The 15,102-nt window shown below is 36.3% G+C and overlaps 2 protein-coding genes across 3 annotated transcripts; both read right to left on the reverse strand.

Moving 5' to 3' along the window:
• Window positions 1–313: 313 nt before the first annotated feature.
• Window positions 314–8,061, reverse strand: p2ry8 (P2Y receptor family member 8). Of its 2 annotated transcripts, none has more exons than XM_047370877.1 (3): window positions 7,925–8,061; window positions 2,241–2,560; window positions 314–1,958 (listed from the first exon to the last, which is right to left on the reverse strand). In XM_047370877.1, the coding sequence occupies exons 2-3, from the start codon at window positions 2,531–2,533 to the stop codon at window positions 1,253–1,255; spliced, it is 999 nt and encodes a 332-aa protein (XP_047226833.1). In that variant the 5' UTR covers window positions 2,534–2,560; window positions 7,925–8,061; the 3' UTR covers window positions 314–1,252. The 2 variants fall into 2 exon arrangements, with proteins under 2 accessions (XP_047226833.1, XP_047226832.1); XM_047370876.1 differs by lacking the exon at window positions 7,925–8,061 and adding an exon at window positions 4,650–5,521.
• On the reverse strand, window positions 5,652–14,944 carry upf3a (UPF3A regulator of nonsense mediated mRNA decay). Its single transcript, XM_047370878.1, has 11 exons — window positions 14,762–14,944; window positions 13,187–13,293; window positions 13,004–13,110; window positions 12,628–12,726; window positions 12,342–12,452; window positions 10,267–10,322; window positions 10,033–10,191; window positions 9,796–9,929; window positions 9,113–9,404; window positions 7,925–8,109; window positions 5,652–6,658 (listed from the first exon to the last, which is right to left on the reverse strand). The coding sequence occupies exons 1-11, from the start codon at window positions 14,900–14,902 to the stop codon at window positions 6,646–6,648; spliced, it is 1,404 nt and encodes a 467-aa protein (XP_047226834.1). The 5' UTR covers window positions 14,903–14,944; the 3' UTR covers window positions 5,652–6,645.
• Between the last annotated feature and the right edge of the window lie 158 nt (window positions 14,945–15,102).

Raw genomic sequence — 15,102 nt, forward strand, 5'->3', positions numbered from 1 at the left:
AGTGCTTTCCTGGAGCTGTCTTTTGAGGAACAAGGACATGGTGTTACTTTGAACTAAGTGTATTGTTTATTTACTGTGTCAGCTGTTATTTATTTAATTATCTGACCCCCTATTGCTGTAAAAAAATGATTTTCCTTCCATTTAAGAGAAAAAAACCCTCCCTCGTTGCTTCTCTACCACTTTTACATAGAACATCCCCCAGCTCACTGTTAAGAAACACACCCACTCAAAAGTTTACTGACGAAAAAAAGCAATATTACAATGATAATGATAATACTACCAAGAGAAAAAAAAATTAACAAAAGAAAAATGGTGAAAACAGAGAAGAAATTATTTAATGTATTTTAGAAAAAGACAGGTTAATACTGTCAATTTGACACATTCATACACCACAGAACATTGCCATTTTTACAAACGTATAAAAGGACAACAACCTAAAACTAAAACATTGTGTGGGTATAATAGATAAACATAACATACATATTTTTTACATCATTTCACAGTTTTTGCATGCTACATATTTTGCAAAAAGAACAGTCATCATGTCATGTTCAAATAAAACATGACCGGTAAACCTATTTGCATTTTTAAACTGGGAAAATCTTTTTGCTTCATATAAAATAATGGAATGTTAAAAATCTTACTTTACTTTACTAGTATGTGTTCAATAACAAGTCAATGTTCTCTGCAAACTTTGAGGATCTCAATATATGTAAGTTGTTCAAAAATCTCCAGCAATTAATATTTTAAACTAATGTCGAAACAAGTCAACCACCTGGATACAGATTTTGTTTGTTGAAATTGGAGATTGGATCTTCAGCAATGACTTATACTTATGATAATCATCTGTATCATCTGTATTTATCAAGTTATAATTTCATATACCCATGGAAGATGATGGATAAACAAGCTAAATAACTGGCCCCAGTATACATCCTTGTGGCATTCCCATTGCCCAATCACTTGATTACATATAAATGGAGGAAACATACTGACTTACTGTGAAAAACATTTTCATCACTGTTTAACAGATTATAGTTTCAAAACTATTATCAATATTTTGCTCCATGGTTCAAAGGAAGAGATGTATAAATGAGTGTGCAATATCAATCAAGAATACATGTTGCAAAATCTCAAACCCCTCCTTTCTTGTAGTCACTTGTTTTCTTTCACATTTCACATCTTTTTTTGTTTTTGTATTGCTAGGGTGGTTGCAGGATAGCAAAGGCACTTGAATGTGTTTTTTCACCTTCTAATCTGCTTCTCCAGAGTACAAGGTCTCTTTGTTGTCCATCCTTATAGACTCTGCACTACTCAGGCTCTGTAGATTCATTATTTGTCTCAACTTCTGCCTGAAATCTTTTGAAGCAAAGTAATATATAAAAGGATCCAGACAACTATTCAGACAGCTAAAACAGAGGGAAAGCTTATAGGCCATGTACAAAGACTTGTTATAAAAGAGTCTCAGGACACTATGACTCAACAAGAGGATGTTGTTAGGAGCAAAGCACAGCACAAAGACCAGAAGAACGACAACAGCCAGACGTATGGCCCTTCCTTTCTGGGCTGTCTTGGAATCCCTGGACAGCTTATATATGACGCTAACATAGCAGAACATTGTGACACAGAAGGGTAAGAGGAACAGTAGGAACACCATGGTGAACAGAAAAGCCGCCCAGGCTGCTAAAGACGGGAGCATGGATTTTTTCAGCACGTCAAAGCATGTAGTGATACCAAGTTCCGGGATGTCAAAGGTCAGGTCCGTGGTCATGAGAGGGTACAGGACACCCAGAACCACACCCCACATCAGGAGGCAGCTGATGACAGCAACAGACTTTCTCCTCTTGTTCTTCCTGAAAGTCATGGGTTTCACAATGCCCAGGTAGCGGTCAATGCCGATTGCCATCATTGTCAGGATAGAACAATACATGTTGGTGTAGAAAACAAGGGTCAGGAAGCTGTAACAGGACGCAAAAAAGAAAATGTGGCATTTGATTACAGGTTTAAGGTAAGTCAGGAAAAGCTGTGACATTTTGGCAACAAATAAAACAGGCTTAATGCTTAACAGGCTGCTTTGAAATAAAATGCTTTGAAATAAAATCCAGTTACTATCACAGTACAGCTAGTTAAGAATTAGAACTACATTTTATCTGAACAAACCTTAATTATTTAAACTTTGATTATTATGGTAATAAAGTTTCACCATTTATTTTACAAAGTTTCTCTTTCAGTTTGAATACCTGCACATCTTTGGACCCAGCTTCCAGTGGTATCCTTGGAACTGGTAGGAGATCTGAAAGGGAAGGGCGAAGCCAAGTGCCAAGTCGGTGAGAGTTAGATTAATCATGAAGATGATGGTGGGAGTCTTTGGGGAGGTACGAAACAGCAGGAGCCAAATTGACAGGCCATTTCCAACCAGGTTGACGACAGTGATAACCATGTATATAGCAGAAATGACATTGCTGGTATTCACATTCTGAAACAGTGATAGGGTGGCATTATCGAGCTGCGTTCTGTTGGAATTCCCCGTCATGACTGGATGATAACGGCCACTTTTTACCTGTATTTCAAAGATCAACACAAACGTTTTTTTTAGTCATTATGGTGTCATTTTCAGTTTTCTGATAGATATCATCAAAGATATCATCAAAAATTAGGCAATGACGAGCACATCTTTTTTCATGTATGATTTACTTACTTTTGGAAAATCAGAATTACAAGAAAGAAATATCAGAAACCACAAGCACAGTGCATGCACCTGGTGTATTGCACGCAATGTTTTTTTTTTCAATGCTAAGGTGTGAAATAGATTCAGGTTCCATCAACCTGTGTTGTTTGCTTGCTAGAAAAAAGCGCATGTTTCGGGTGGAGTTTTCACACAGGAAAAGGGCATGCATGATTTGTGGTTAGGTATGCAAACTCTGGGTATAGTACAATTGCAAAGTTTAAAAATGTGTAGCGGAAAGTCACATCAGGCTCTGTTACATCTTAAACTCAGAGAAATCATTTCTTCTCAGTCCCTAAGATTGATTTAATCTCAGGATGTCAGCATTGGCAAGGTGAAAAAACACTTTCTCTCCCATGTGGTGGGTATGGTGTTGGCGGTAGTGGTAGTGGCAGTGGAGGAACCACATATAAAAGTCTTGTCAAATGACTTGAAACACATCCTTGTCATCTTTGCATATTGATAATTGTCAACAACTGTCCTCTTTGTTGCCTTAAGCATTTGCAGTCTACAGTGCCTTAAATTGAATAAAATCAGGGAATATTCCATATTCCTCCTTACAGAACAGTCCAGAAACCACACCCACCATACTGCCAAAACTGTCAAGTCAAGACATACTTGAAAGGTGAAACACATCCTTGATTCATTGTCATTTTCATGTATTGTTAAGCAATGGAAAATACCCAATTACTAAGAGAATGAGAACCCTGCAATTCATTTGGGTAGCAGGTTTTGTTTACTGAGGGTCAGTAAGTCTCCTTTTATAACAATATTAGACAATAAGTCTTGAGTTTGTTATTTTTACTCATTGTGTCTACATTGTATGGGGGTCCAAAAGGGTCACAGTTCATGAAAACAACATAAATAAATAAATGATTAAATATTTTGACTTGGAAACAGTCAGTCAGTCAGTCATTTTCTACCGCTTCTTCCATAGTGGGTCGTGGGGAAGCTGGTGCCTATCTCCAGCAGTCTACAGGCGGGACGCAGGGTACACCCAGGACAGGTCACCAGTCCATCGCAGGGCAACACAGAAACATACAGGACAAACAACCATGTACACATTCATTCACACTAAGGATAATTTAGAAAGACCAATTAATCTAACACTCATGTCTTTGGATTGTGGGAGGAAGCCGGAGTACCCGATGAGAACTAACACATGCACGAGGAGAACATGCAAACTCCATGCAGAAGGACCCCTGGCCGGGAATCGAACCCGGGACCTTCTTGCTGAAGGCATGATTTTAAAATCTAATTACTTCAATTTCTAATTAGGAATTTTACATTTTATTGTTTGTAATTATGTATTTAACAGGTATTGACCCAAAAACGTGTGTGGAGTTAGTAAGCAGCCCCCTTCCGACCTTGTCAGAATTAGGCAGGTTTAAAAAGATATAGATGGATAAATACAATATTTTTTTTATGAAAGTAGTGCAGACGTGGCTTCTATTGAAGACTTGTAGTCTTTTAAAACTGTCTTGAACAATACATACATGGAAGATAGCATTAAACTAGACCACTTTACCGACATCAAGCCTTTTAGATGTGAGACTTTAGCAGAGTGCGATGTATAAAACAAAGACAGTGACATCTTTGTTTTTCTTATACTATCCAATCACCCCTGCATCAGGCTTGTATTAATGCGTAACAATGTAATCAAAAAACAATGTTTATTGTCATAATTTCACTTCTGTGTTGTTTTTTATGTTGTGTAACTCAGCGCAAACCAAAACCATACATGTTACCAAAACTAGACTTGCTAAAGAGTTACACTACATATGAATACAATAAAATAATCTAAAGAAAACCAAAACAAAGAAACAAACAACAAATGGTGTCACTAAGTAACTGTTAATATTAATATTCAGAATCATAAGTAACAATACAGTAGGTACTGTTGAAATTGAGGTTGAAAACATACCTTGTAACCAGGGAGGCAAATAAGGCAGGTGGGCACGTGTTTGGCAGTTGGAGAATGAGGCACAGATACTCTTACTGAGGAAGGCTGGTGAGGAAATGGGGTCTGAACTTGATACAGTGCCACTGAGAGGAAATGCACCATGTGACAACCTCCTACCAACTGTAGTAACGGCCACATGCTTGATTCACACTTGGAATCTTCAGCCACAGTCATATATCGAAGACTTCCTCCACATTAGAGCTGCTCATGTAGATCACACATTCACTCATGTATCTTTACACTATTTCTCCCTCAGTGTTAAAGGTTTCCACTATAACAATCTATTCCGTTTTTTTAGCATGCCATACAAAAGTACAACACAGTGGTAGTGTATGGTGAACAACAATGGAAATGAAAGCAAACACAAATATGTGTTCTTTGGGAAATCCCACCATGCCATGGGTGTTGATTTCACTTTCTGTCAGTAGCAGCAGTTTAAATAATATAATTACAATGTGATATAATATAAATGCCTCAACAAAAGAATACAGATGTTTAGAGAAGAGTAATGGAGAAGTTATTTATCTTCTAGGCTCTATAGCACACAATACAACTAAATACAAACAAATATAACATGTGTAATATGCTGTCAGAATGCCTTCCTTTAAAGGTAAGACAGAATACAAGAGTTCAGCATGTTCACAAGATCATGACGTGTGTGTGCTCCTGGCTTCCTGTTGACTGTCATAGTTCTGCTTTATCTAGGGGAAAGTTGCTCAGACACAGTTCATGTCAAAAACTGGTTATAATATAGCACAATTAAGCAAAGAAGGTCTGTTCTTTGTAAGGCACCGGCCAGACACCATTTCATCCTTCTGGTACAATCATAAAGTGAGATGGGCAGGTCTCCTTTTGTCAATGCTAACTGTAGTGATTCATTGCTGTAATTTATTGTGCGGAATAAGCAGTTATGGAGCAAAATCAGCCTCACCCAAAAACAAATAACTGAACTATAACTAAATGTGTCTTAACAGAAGAAATTTATTTTCTCACAGTTGAACACAAAAACTGAGAGCACAAAAACAAAAATTTGTCATATACTTTTGACAGTGCTTTTTTTCTGACAGCATTAATAAAAAATAAAACAGTAAATCAATTTATTCATGTCACTATTCATTTCACTTTGACATTTGTAATTTTGACATTTGTAATTTTACTTCTCATTATTCAAAGGCTCTAAGGCTGTTCTTCTCCTCTGATACAGTGTCACCAGAAAATATTCCCATTGGTACACCTTTTCCATCTTTTGTGATGTTAGAGTTATTATAAAACCAATTTGAGTTTAACTCTCATTTACAAACTCAAAATTGCCAATTGTAACAAAGTGAAAAAATATTTTAGACATGTAAATTTCTAAAATTTAAATGTAACCTAATAGGTCCATAAACATACAGCCTGAAGACTTCTTGGGTATGTCTCTACAAGCATGGCACCCCATGCCTTCAATGCATATCCTCTCAGGCTCAGTCAGTTTGGATGGGTAGTATTGGTAGGCAATCATTTTCAGGTATTTCCACAGATATTAAACTGAATTTAAGTCCAGGCTCTGGATGGGCCACTTAAGGACATTCGCAGATTGCTACTGAAGCCACTTCCTTGTTATCTTGACTGTGTGCTTTGAGCCATTGTTGTATTGAACAATATATAGTTTTGACTGTCTTGATTGTTTTCATTTTCCGTTCAATACAGACTATTGACTCATTTTCTTCTGCATAAAAAACAAGTCATTTCTTTTACCAAGTTCCTTTTTCTCTGATGATTCAGTTGGTTCTGGCGGCCAGATCTATGGAAGGTCCTAGTGCTTCCAACCTTCTTCTGTTTCTAAATAATGGGGACCACAGTGCTTTCTAGGATGATCAAATGTTTGCCAGTTGCTGGTGCTTTCACACAACACGGTCTCGTAGGTCAACAGAAAAGTCCTGACTTCCTTGCTTGGTATCTGCTCTGCTCTGCTGAGTCATTTTGGGGACCTTGCATAGACAAGTGTGTTATATTCACAACTGTACATGCAACACAATTCATCACTATTAAATTCCAAGCTGCAGAAAGTTATTGCAGACCATCAGTTGTAATCAGATGCATCCAAGTTCTATTAATTTCATTTTAAAGGGAGGAGATACTTAGGCACCTATTATATTTAAATGTTTAGATTTTTAAAATAAAGCTACTTGTTTTAGAAAACTATCCTATAACTAAATTAAATATAGCAAACTATGAAAAACGATACAGTTTTAGAATATATCTTCAACATAACAAAATGTGGAAAAATATAACATGATGTTTATACTTTCTGGTGGCACTGTAGGTACAAAGCATTACTCACAAAATAAAAATTTGACATGGCATAAAATTTTGATTTATTTATCAGTTCTAAGTCTGGTGGTTACCATATATACAGTAAAGGACATTGTTTACCCTCCTTTTTAAAAAGACCTGTTATCTATACAACACTATGTTTATATTAATAAAAATATCCAGGATGACTAAAGACAACACAAACAGCAAAATATGCTAAATATTGGAAAGAGGTTCTCATGCAGAAGGCAAGGTTGTTGTCTTACTGATAAACTGTTCCTGAATCTCTTAATTGAGATGCTCCTTTACCACAAAGAGTGAGGGTAGAGTATCTTAACAGCTGATGAGGCTGAAAGCTGGCTAGCAGGAAGAAAGTTCAACAGTTACAATTGCATTACCAACCTACAAACAGAAACTAAGGCCTTGTACACACATAGTCGTCTTTTTAAAAACAAATATCTCCCCCGGCAAAATAAAATCACACACATGGGATTGTTTTCAGAAAGTCTTCATCCACACGAACTCGCACAAAGTCTGAACCAACATAAAAATCAGCACCTCTCTGATAGCAGTCATTTATACTACTTGGCTACAGCAAGGCCAAGTCAACAATAATGGTTGCACATGTAACATCAGCGTCACATTATTTGTCACAGACTGTGATGCGCAGGACCCCAAAATTATTTTACCCACGTACACACGCAAACACAAATACGAGGTTCTCTCAAATCTCTACTTCGGTCGGACCTTTGATAAATAATCGTTTTTGGTAATGCAAACCGGAGTTTACGTGTGGATGAAAAACCAAAACGCATAACAATTTATTCGTTTTCCCAGATATCTGGATACATGTGAACTAAGCCTAAGAAACCAGTCAGCCAATCGGAGCAGCTTCCATAAGTTTGACCTGAAAAACCAATTATTATACATCTACTACTCACTGCTCATCTTTGCTTTTCTCAAAGCCCCTCTCCATCTCCGCTGTCATGGCGACAACCTCATAACAATGCTCCGTCCTGCATTCGTGGGAATGGCCAGTGGGGAGGCAGTCATAGCCTTTATTAGTTGAACTCATACGCTTCCTGTTACGCGCGCCCGGCTGATAAAGCTGCATGGCAGGACGGTCCTGCAGGGTGGTCAGAGGAGAAATAATAACAGGCAATGTCAATAGTCACACCTGCATACAGTGTGAAATGCAAAGCTACTTGTACATCTTAAACTCTTTCTCATCTTTCACACTTGTGACCTCAAGGTTGAAGTTGAACTACATATTAACATACACCTCAGTCCAACAAATAGACAGTGAATAAAGAAAGTACCTAAACTTTTCTATAATGTCTTGCAGAAGTATTGAAAAACCCCTGAATTTCTTTTACAATATGTTGTGTTACAATCACAAACTTTAGAGTATTTAAAAAGGGTTGAAGGTGATAGAGCAACAAAAAGTAAATTTCAAGTCTTGCAATAGATTTCCAAATGTATTTAGGACTGTACATTGACTGGTTCACTCTAAGACGTGACTATGCTTTGTAAATAAACCGTTATATTGTGTCTTTCTCAGTGTGTTTGGGATCATTGTCCTGGAAGGTAAACTTCTTCCCAAATCTTTTGCAACTCCATCCATTTTCCCATTAATTCTTGCCCTCTCCCTGCTGAAGAAAAGCACACTAACAGAATAAGACTGTCACTGCCACTACTTGTAGGACTGGTGTTTGGTGTATGCCAGCATACACTTTAAATTTAGGTCACAGATAAAGGTCAGCTGACACCAAAGAGAAAATTTAAATTAAATAAATTAGGTTTTGATGTGCCAATACTAGAGCCACTGATCTTACACAGCAATTTTCAAACAACGCAGTAGAAAATGTACAACTCTGCACTAATGCCACAGATTTTATCAGTTATAACCTTTGAAAAATATGGGTTAGAAATAGTGCATCAGGAAACCAGAATCAAACACAAATTTTTGTGTAGCTTATTTCCAAAGTTTTTTTCTTGCAGTTGTTCATATCACCCCCATCATCCCCACTGATGAAAAAAAAAATGTGTGAGTCAGTGTTTGTGATCAGCATCATGAGAGACATTCGGGACCAGCTTCCTGGTAATCTCATGCTCACCTTCTCGCTCACCTTGTTTCGGAGGCGTTCCTTTCTATTGCTCAGGTCCTCCCTGTCCTCCTTTCCCATTTTATCTCCATTGTCAGGACAGTAAGAATAGCCATGATGATGACCCTCTTTCTTGGCTCGATCTTGGCAGTAGCCCTTCCCCCATTTTGTCTCATCTTTCCGACGCATGAACTTGTCAAACTCGTAGTGGTGTCGTTGCCGTTTTCTCTCTTCATCCTTACCGCGGTGATCCTTATCTCTCTGTCTGCGGCTGTGCTGCTCCCTCTGCTCTTTGTCGCTCTCAGGCTGACCTCTGCTGGTCAAATGTACATTAAAACATATATTATTGCAAACCCAGAAAAACAGACAGCTAATGCATACAATATGACAGATTAAGACACTTCAAAATAAAAAAAACAGCACTGTAGAACTTTTGGGTCAGTTTAATATATATCAGGTTCTGCAAATAAACATTATGTAATGATTAAAGATAACCTTTAGTTCTATACAAATTGTTTTCATTATTGTTTCTTGAAAACACTCAAAGTCTTTTAATTCTTATAACTGTTGTTTACCTTTGTGTATGGTCCTCCAGTCTTGAGAGAGGATATTTATTATAAACTTTAATACTATCCTTTGGCTTTTATTAGGAATAAAAAACGAACTTTTGTAAACCACTTGTTCATTTCAGTAATTAGTTTTCTTACTTTTCTTTTGGTTCTTTTGACTTCATTTGTCCACCAGCTTTCTCCCATTTGCCCCCACCTGCATCACAAGGGTCACTTTTTTCCTTCATTCGGTCTGAATCAACGTCATCATCTCTGTCACTCTTCTTTAGGAGCTGTAAATGCAAATAACACAAAATACGGAATTTGGCATCGTTTACTTATAAGGGATAAACAAAATGGTGCTAAGAAGTATTTTCTTCAGAAATGAGGAGTTACCTTAATTTTAATGTCTTTATCAGACAGCTTTTTCTGCTTCTCTGCCTCTTTTCGCTTGCGCCTCTCCTCCTCTCGCCGCTTTCGTTTCTCTTCCTCCCGTTGCCTTTTCTTTTCAAGCTCCCTTCTTCTTCTCTCTTCTCTCTTCTCCTCTCTTATCCTCTGTTAAAAATGGACACAAAGAATATGATTTTTATAAGATAATCTCTTCCCTTAACAAATCTGATCCTGTCTCACCTGCTTTTCAATCTTCTTATTTTTGATGTACTCCAGCAGAGGGGTTGTTCGTTTGGCTGAAAGCAAACAGAGAGAAAGAATAAAAATCTGGTTAATATGTTAGAGCAACTCTAACTCAAAGTCAGTTGCAAAGAAATGTTACAATTGTTTTGTAAATGTAGAACATGAGTAACTTATAGTATTTTGGATACAACAAATAAGGAGGGAGCTGGTGAGTCTATTGTTCACATGAGCTTGAATTCCTTTAATAGAGTAGATGAAAAAAGAAACTTATAATGACATAGTTGTGAAAAAATGAAAATGAAAAGTCCAGTCATTCACATAGAATTGATATGTGGATAGTAAAAATATATCTGAGTCTGTTGTAAAACCTTTAACTCATGTCTGCAATACGACTTTTCAATTCAAAGAACAAAACCTCATTCAAATAAGGAAAAATGGAGATACAAATTTTTCCAACACATATAGATCAGTTCGTTTTTCTTCGTTAGTTTTCTAACATTTAAAAATATTGTTATGCCAAAGTTTTTGTTATTTTAAAAACAACAGTTCATTGGTTGATTGCTAGTATGGGTTTAGAGAAATAGCTCCACCTCAATGGCAGTAATGCAACAAGTACAACAGATATCAAATCTGTTATATCATTATGTGACTGTTGCCTTTGAGGTACCACAAGGTTTTGTGCTGAGTCCCTAACATTTTATCTTGTACACAAGTGACACATAAATCAACAAAAAAACTGTATTACTATGGTTAAGTTTCTGATCCCCTTTTGAGTGAAGTGAAAATGGAAGTGGTAGCACTAAATTATAGCAAAGCAAATGGATAATATTTAGTAACAGGCAGATAAAGAATAATGCCAAACTGAATCTAAACTCGATGTCTGGAGATCCCCCAAAATCAGAACCAAATATGGAGAAGCAGCCTTCTGCTCTTCTTCTCTATTTATCTGGAACAAACTTCCAGAAAACTGAAACTCCGCTGAAACCCTGAATTTTTTTAAATCCAGGTGTAGAGTTTATATAGAGTTGGCTTTGACTGTTCTATTTAAACTATTAACAAAAACATCAATAATTTTAGTCTGTTGTCCAACTTTCCGTTTCCTTATTATGCCAATACAATGTACTTTTTATGTGTTTTCTTTTCTTGTGTTTTCGTCATGTAAAGCACTGAATTGTGTTGTTGCTCAAATGTACTGTACAAATAAACTTGTCTTGCCTAGATTCTTTGGGGTTTATAACTGACTAGAACCTGTGTTGTAAGCCTCGTGAACAATGTAAAAAGTCAAATGTCTAAAACTATTGCAGGATTATATAAATACAAAGATAGTTTGGAACAAACTACATTCTGTACATGTACATGTGTGTTTTGCGGCTTACTAAAAATCCAATACATGAATAACACTAAACCAAATTATATGCAGCAAAAGAACGTTATAAAAATGATGAATTCATCAGATAATTATAATTCAAACAAAAACATATTTATTTATGTATGTAACTGCATGTCTTAAAATTGTACAGTTTAGTACAGCTGATTACTGTATAAGTAATGTACAACGCATTCAATAATTTCCTTCTCCATATCTCCAACACATTTTCAGCAGTTTTTTTTAATTAAAGATATAAATAATAAAGGTTGAGCTAAGTTTTTAAAAATAACCCACCTCTGTTATGGGGTAAACGAGTGGAAGAACTGAGATAAGGAATAGACTTTGTGGTTTACCTGTGTCCTTAAAAAAAGTTGAGAAATCAGGCACTAAACAAATCTAAAGTATGTAAAGTAAATATAGTGAGATTTGATTATCATTGTCTGTTTTTTTTCTATAATAACATTATAATGTCAAAAATATATATTATTATTATTATTATTGTATTTTTGCTTGTATTTAGGTTATATTTTTTGTAAAGTGTGGTTAAAACAAGCTTTAATTCTTTCTCTATATTCTGTGTACTTGCTATTGAAATGATTTATTTTGTTGTTTAGGATCATATAGCAAATGGTAATAATGCCACAAAAAGGTGAAGATCGCAATAAAATATCAGATTATAATATCAAAATTCAAAACCCTGTACCAATGAGCTCTCTGGTCTTAGCTTCTATTTCCCCAAGAAGTGTTTCAGGATTGGCCATAGACTTCTCCTCCTCACAGGAGTAGTTCTCCAAGAATCGCCTGTATTCTGGATCTAGGGGACAATCAAATTAAAAACTTGCATATAAAATAAAATAAATAATTAGTCAATTAATTATAATTAGTTTTGTCTATGCATTCTAAATGCATGCAGGAAACATGTAAATGTCAGACAAGATCAGTACATTTTAGTTTAATCAGAATCGATCATTTTCCCTGTATTTTAGTACCTTCTTCAATGCTTCCGGCTTTAGCATCTTTTTTCTTCAGCTTCTTTTTGGAAATCTTCTGGAATGGGGCAAACTCTACTACAGCAGGATACTCCTGACCTGAATAAATATTAAAATACCAGTCAGATTAACCAGCCAATAGACCAGCTGTGAAATGGTAACAATGGCAACAAATGCTCCAATTAACGTTTATAAAAGTCAACATCTAGCTCCAAAGTTTCTGTTTCCATGTCATATAGCTGAATAAATTATGCTGTGAGTCAACATTCAAGGCAATAATAAGTACAATGTACTTTTTGTGTCTTCTTTTCTTATGTTTCAAGGCGAATTCAACACTGGCAACAAATCAAAATGGCTTGGGAAAGAATAAAAATACCCTTGTTGTCAATGAAGACATAGCCATCAAATCGATCCCTGAACAGCAGGATATCTTCTGTGCTTTTAAAGTTGATATAAGCTCGGGAGAACAGGTGGGGATAGAGACTGTAAAGACAAACAAGGTCAATAAAAGGGAATGAGAACTGTAGGAAAATGAACCATAACATTATAAAACTCATACCTTTGATCTGCTGGGAAAAACTCAAAATAGTCATACGATGGAAGAGGACTGAGATGCTCTTCCAATTGTTCCTGTGACAGATTAGGTGGGAGTCTTCGAATAACCACCTGAAAGAAAGGTGCGTTTCAACTATTAAACAATTACTTTTACAAGTAAGGTGATCAGGGTTTGGACCTCCATCGTTTGAACCTTCAGAGTTTATGTCACAAACACATGATGATCTATGCCACTAAAGTATTTCTGATGACATTCGTTGGTGCAAGCATGACTTTTAAGGTTGTTATTGAGTCATTTGATAGTGAGTCTACTGATAGAGACATGACTGAACTACATTACTATTTGTTTGATATTCATATTTTGGATTATAAGGTTTTTCACATACATAAGTTAAGATATTTAATTCTCTGCTGTTTGGAAGTCTACTATTTAGAGAACTTATAGGGCCGGTTACATTTATTGGCTCCCCTAGTAAAGATATGTAAAAAGCTCTATAATAAATAAATCAATATTTTATTTTATCTATCGAGACTGTGGAAGGGGTAACGGTCAAAGACTCAGTATGATCCAATACTGAAAAATGTTATAGGAGAACAATAAGTGCTGTCTCATTGGCAAAAGGTTGCACAAGCCATTGACAGTGAGGGTGACAATAATCATGCCACCAGGGATTTAGTTAAAAACAATTATTTCTCGAGGTTTTCCCAGCAATTTCCCAGTAATTCAAAATTTTTCAGTTTAAGATTATGTGCCTGCACTGAAAGACGATTTTATTTTAAGGCATTTCATACAGGGCTGCATAGAAGCACAGTTGTAAGCACTGTGGCCTTACAGCAAGAAGGCTCTGGGTTCAAACCCCAGCCTGAGGACTTTTTGGATGGAGTGGGCATGTTTTCCCTGTGTGTGAATCAGTGTTGCATCAATGCTACGATGTAGATACACAATATTTATTAGGGCAATGTTAGAAAAGAGCATTTTTTTTTCTTAAATGGACACAGGAAGAGCAAAAAATGAAGAGACTCAAAACGGTTAACAATATATTAATACATTTAAAATCTTCGAAAACAATAGAGTAAGTATGAAGTTTGGGCCATTCTTGATAGACAAACAACAACAAAAGAGGTTCTCATTTATATCTTGCGTGGGTCTTTAAGGGCTCCAGGGTTCCCCCTGTGGCTTAGTTTGCATATACCTCGGCCAGCTCGGGGCAGTGCAACAGAATACGATACTGTTCGCGATTTCAACATTCCTGAAATAATGGGACAAGAACTAAATAAAAGAGCCTAATATTTTATGAAGTAAGAGGAGATAAAAACTGCTGCTAACGTTTATAGGATCTTAGAACATCACACATGTTTATTTTAGCTTCATAGGAGAAACATGCTCAAGAATTGTAGTATGTGAACAAAATGAAACACAACAAAGATTAGAGGAATTTGTATTGTTTTCCCACTGGTTTCACAAAATTCCCATAATTCCGTGCGTCCCATCATGTTGCTGTCCTTGGTACTGAAACATCCCTTCCAGGCGAGTCTCCATGTCTGCAATCCGCTCATCGTAAACAGCTCGACTACGTACCTTCGTGAAAAGCTCCTTCTTCTCTTCTTTCTGCTTAGCGCTGGTGGGAACGTTTTCCTGCTCTCTTGGGACGTCTTTTAATTGTATTTCGACGATACCTTTCTCTTTACCCGCGGTCATTTGGTCCTTATCAGACCTCATTTCTTCCCATCTCCCTCAAACTCGCTTGGTGTTGATACCGTATCCTCGCGAGAGTATAACAACCAAATATCGCGAGTGGTCAGATTTCATTTTAATGATTTAGTTATCTAGTGGTACATTTCTTAATCTAATATTGTGCCTCATTTTTTTTTTCTATATTTCCATTTTTTGTAAAGAAATAATAATATAAATAAGTTAAA

This window comes from Girardinichthys multiradiatus, chromosome 7 (assembly GCF_021462225.1).
Source record: "Girardinichthys multiradiatus isolate DD_20200921_A chromosome 7, DD_fGirMul_XY1, whole genome shotgun sequence".
NCBI classification, from domain to species: domain Eukaryota; kingdom Metazoa; phylum Chordata; class Actinopteri; order Cyprinodontiformes; family Goodeidae; genus Girardinichthys; species Girardinichthys multiradiatus.

Bases quoted from the DNA above. Each gene is read 5' to 3' on its own strand.
- p2ry8 (XM_047370876.1), bottom strand. From the start codon at position 4,862: ATGACTGTGGCTGAAGATTCCAAGTGTGAATCAAGCATGTGGCCGTTA. The intron at 2,561-4,649 runs GTATGTTTTCAA...TTTGAAATACAG, and splicing joins TTTGCCTCCCTGGTTACAAG to GTAAAAAGTGGCCGTTATCA. The intron at 1,959-2,240 runs GTATTCAAACTG...GTCCTGTTACAG, and splicing joins CTGGGTCCAAAGATGTGCAG to CTTCCTGACCCTTGTTTTCT.
- upf3a (XM_047370878.1), bottom strand. From the start codon at position 14,902: ATGAGGTCTGATAAGGACCAAATGACCGCGGGTAAAGAGAAAGGTATC. The intron at 13,111-13,186 runs GTATGAGTTTTA...TTGTCTTTACAG, and splicing joins TTTTTCCCAGCAGATCAAAG to TCTCTATCCCCACCTGTTCT. The intron at 10,323-12,341 runs GTACAGGGTTTT...GTTTGCTTTCAG, and splicing joins TAAGACCAGAGAGCTCATTG to CCAAACGAACAACCCCTCTG.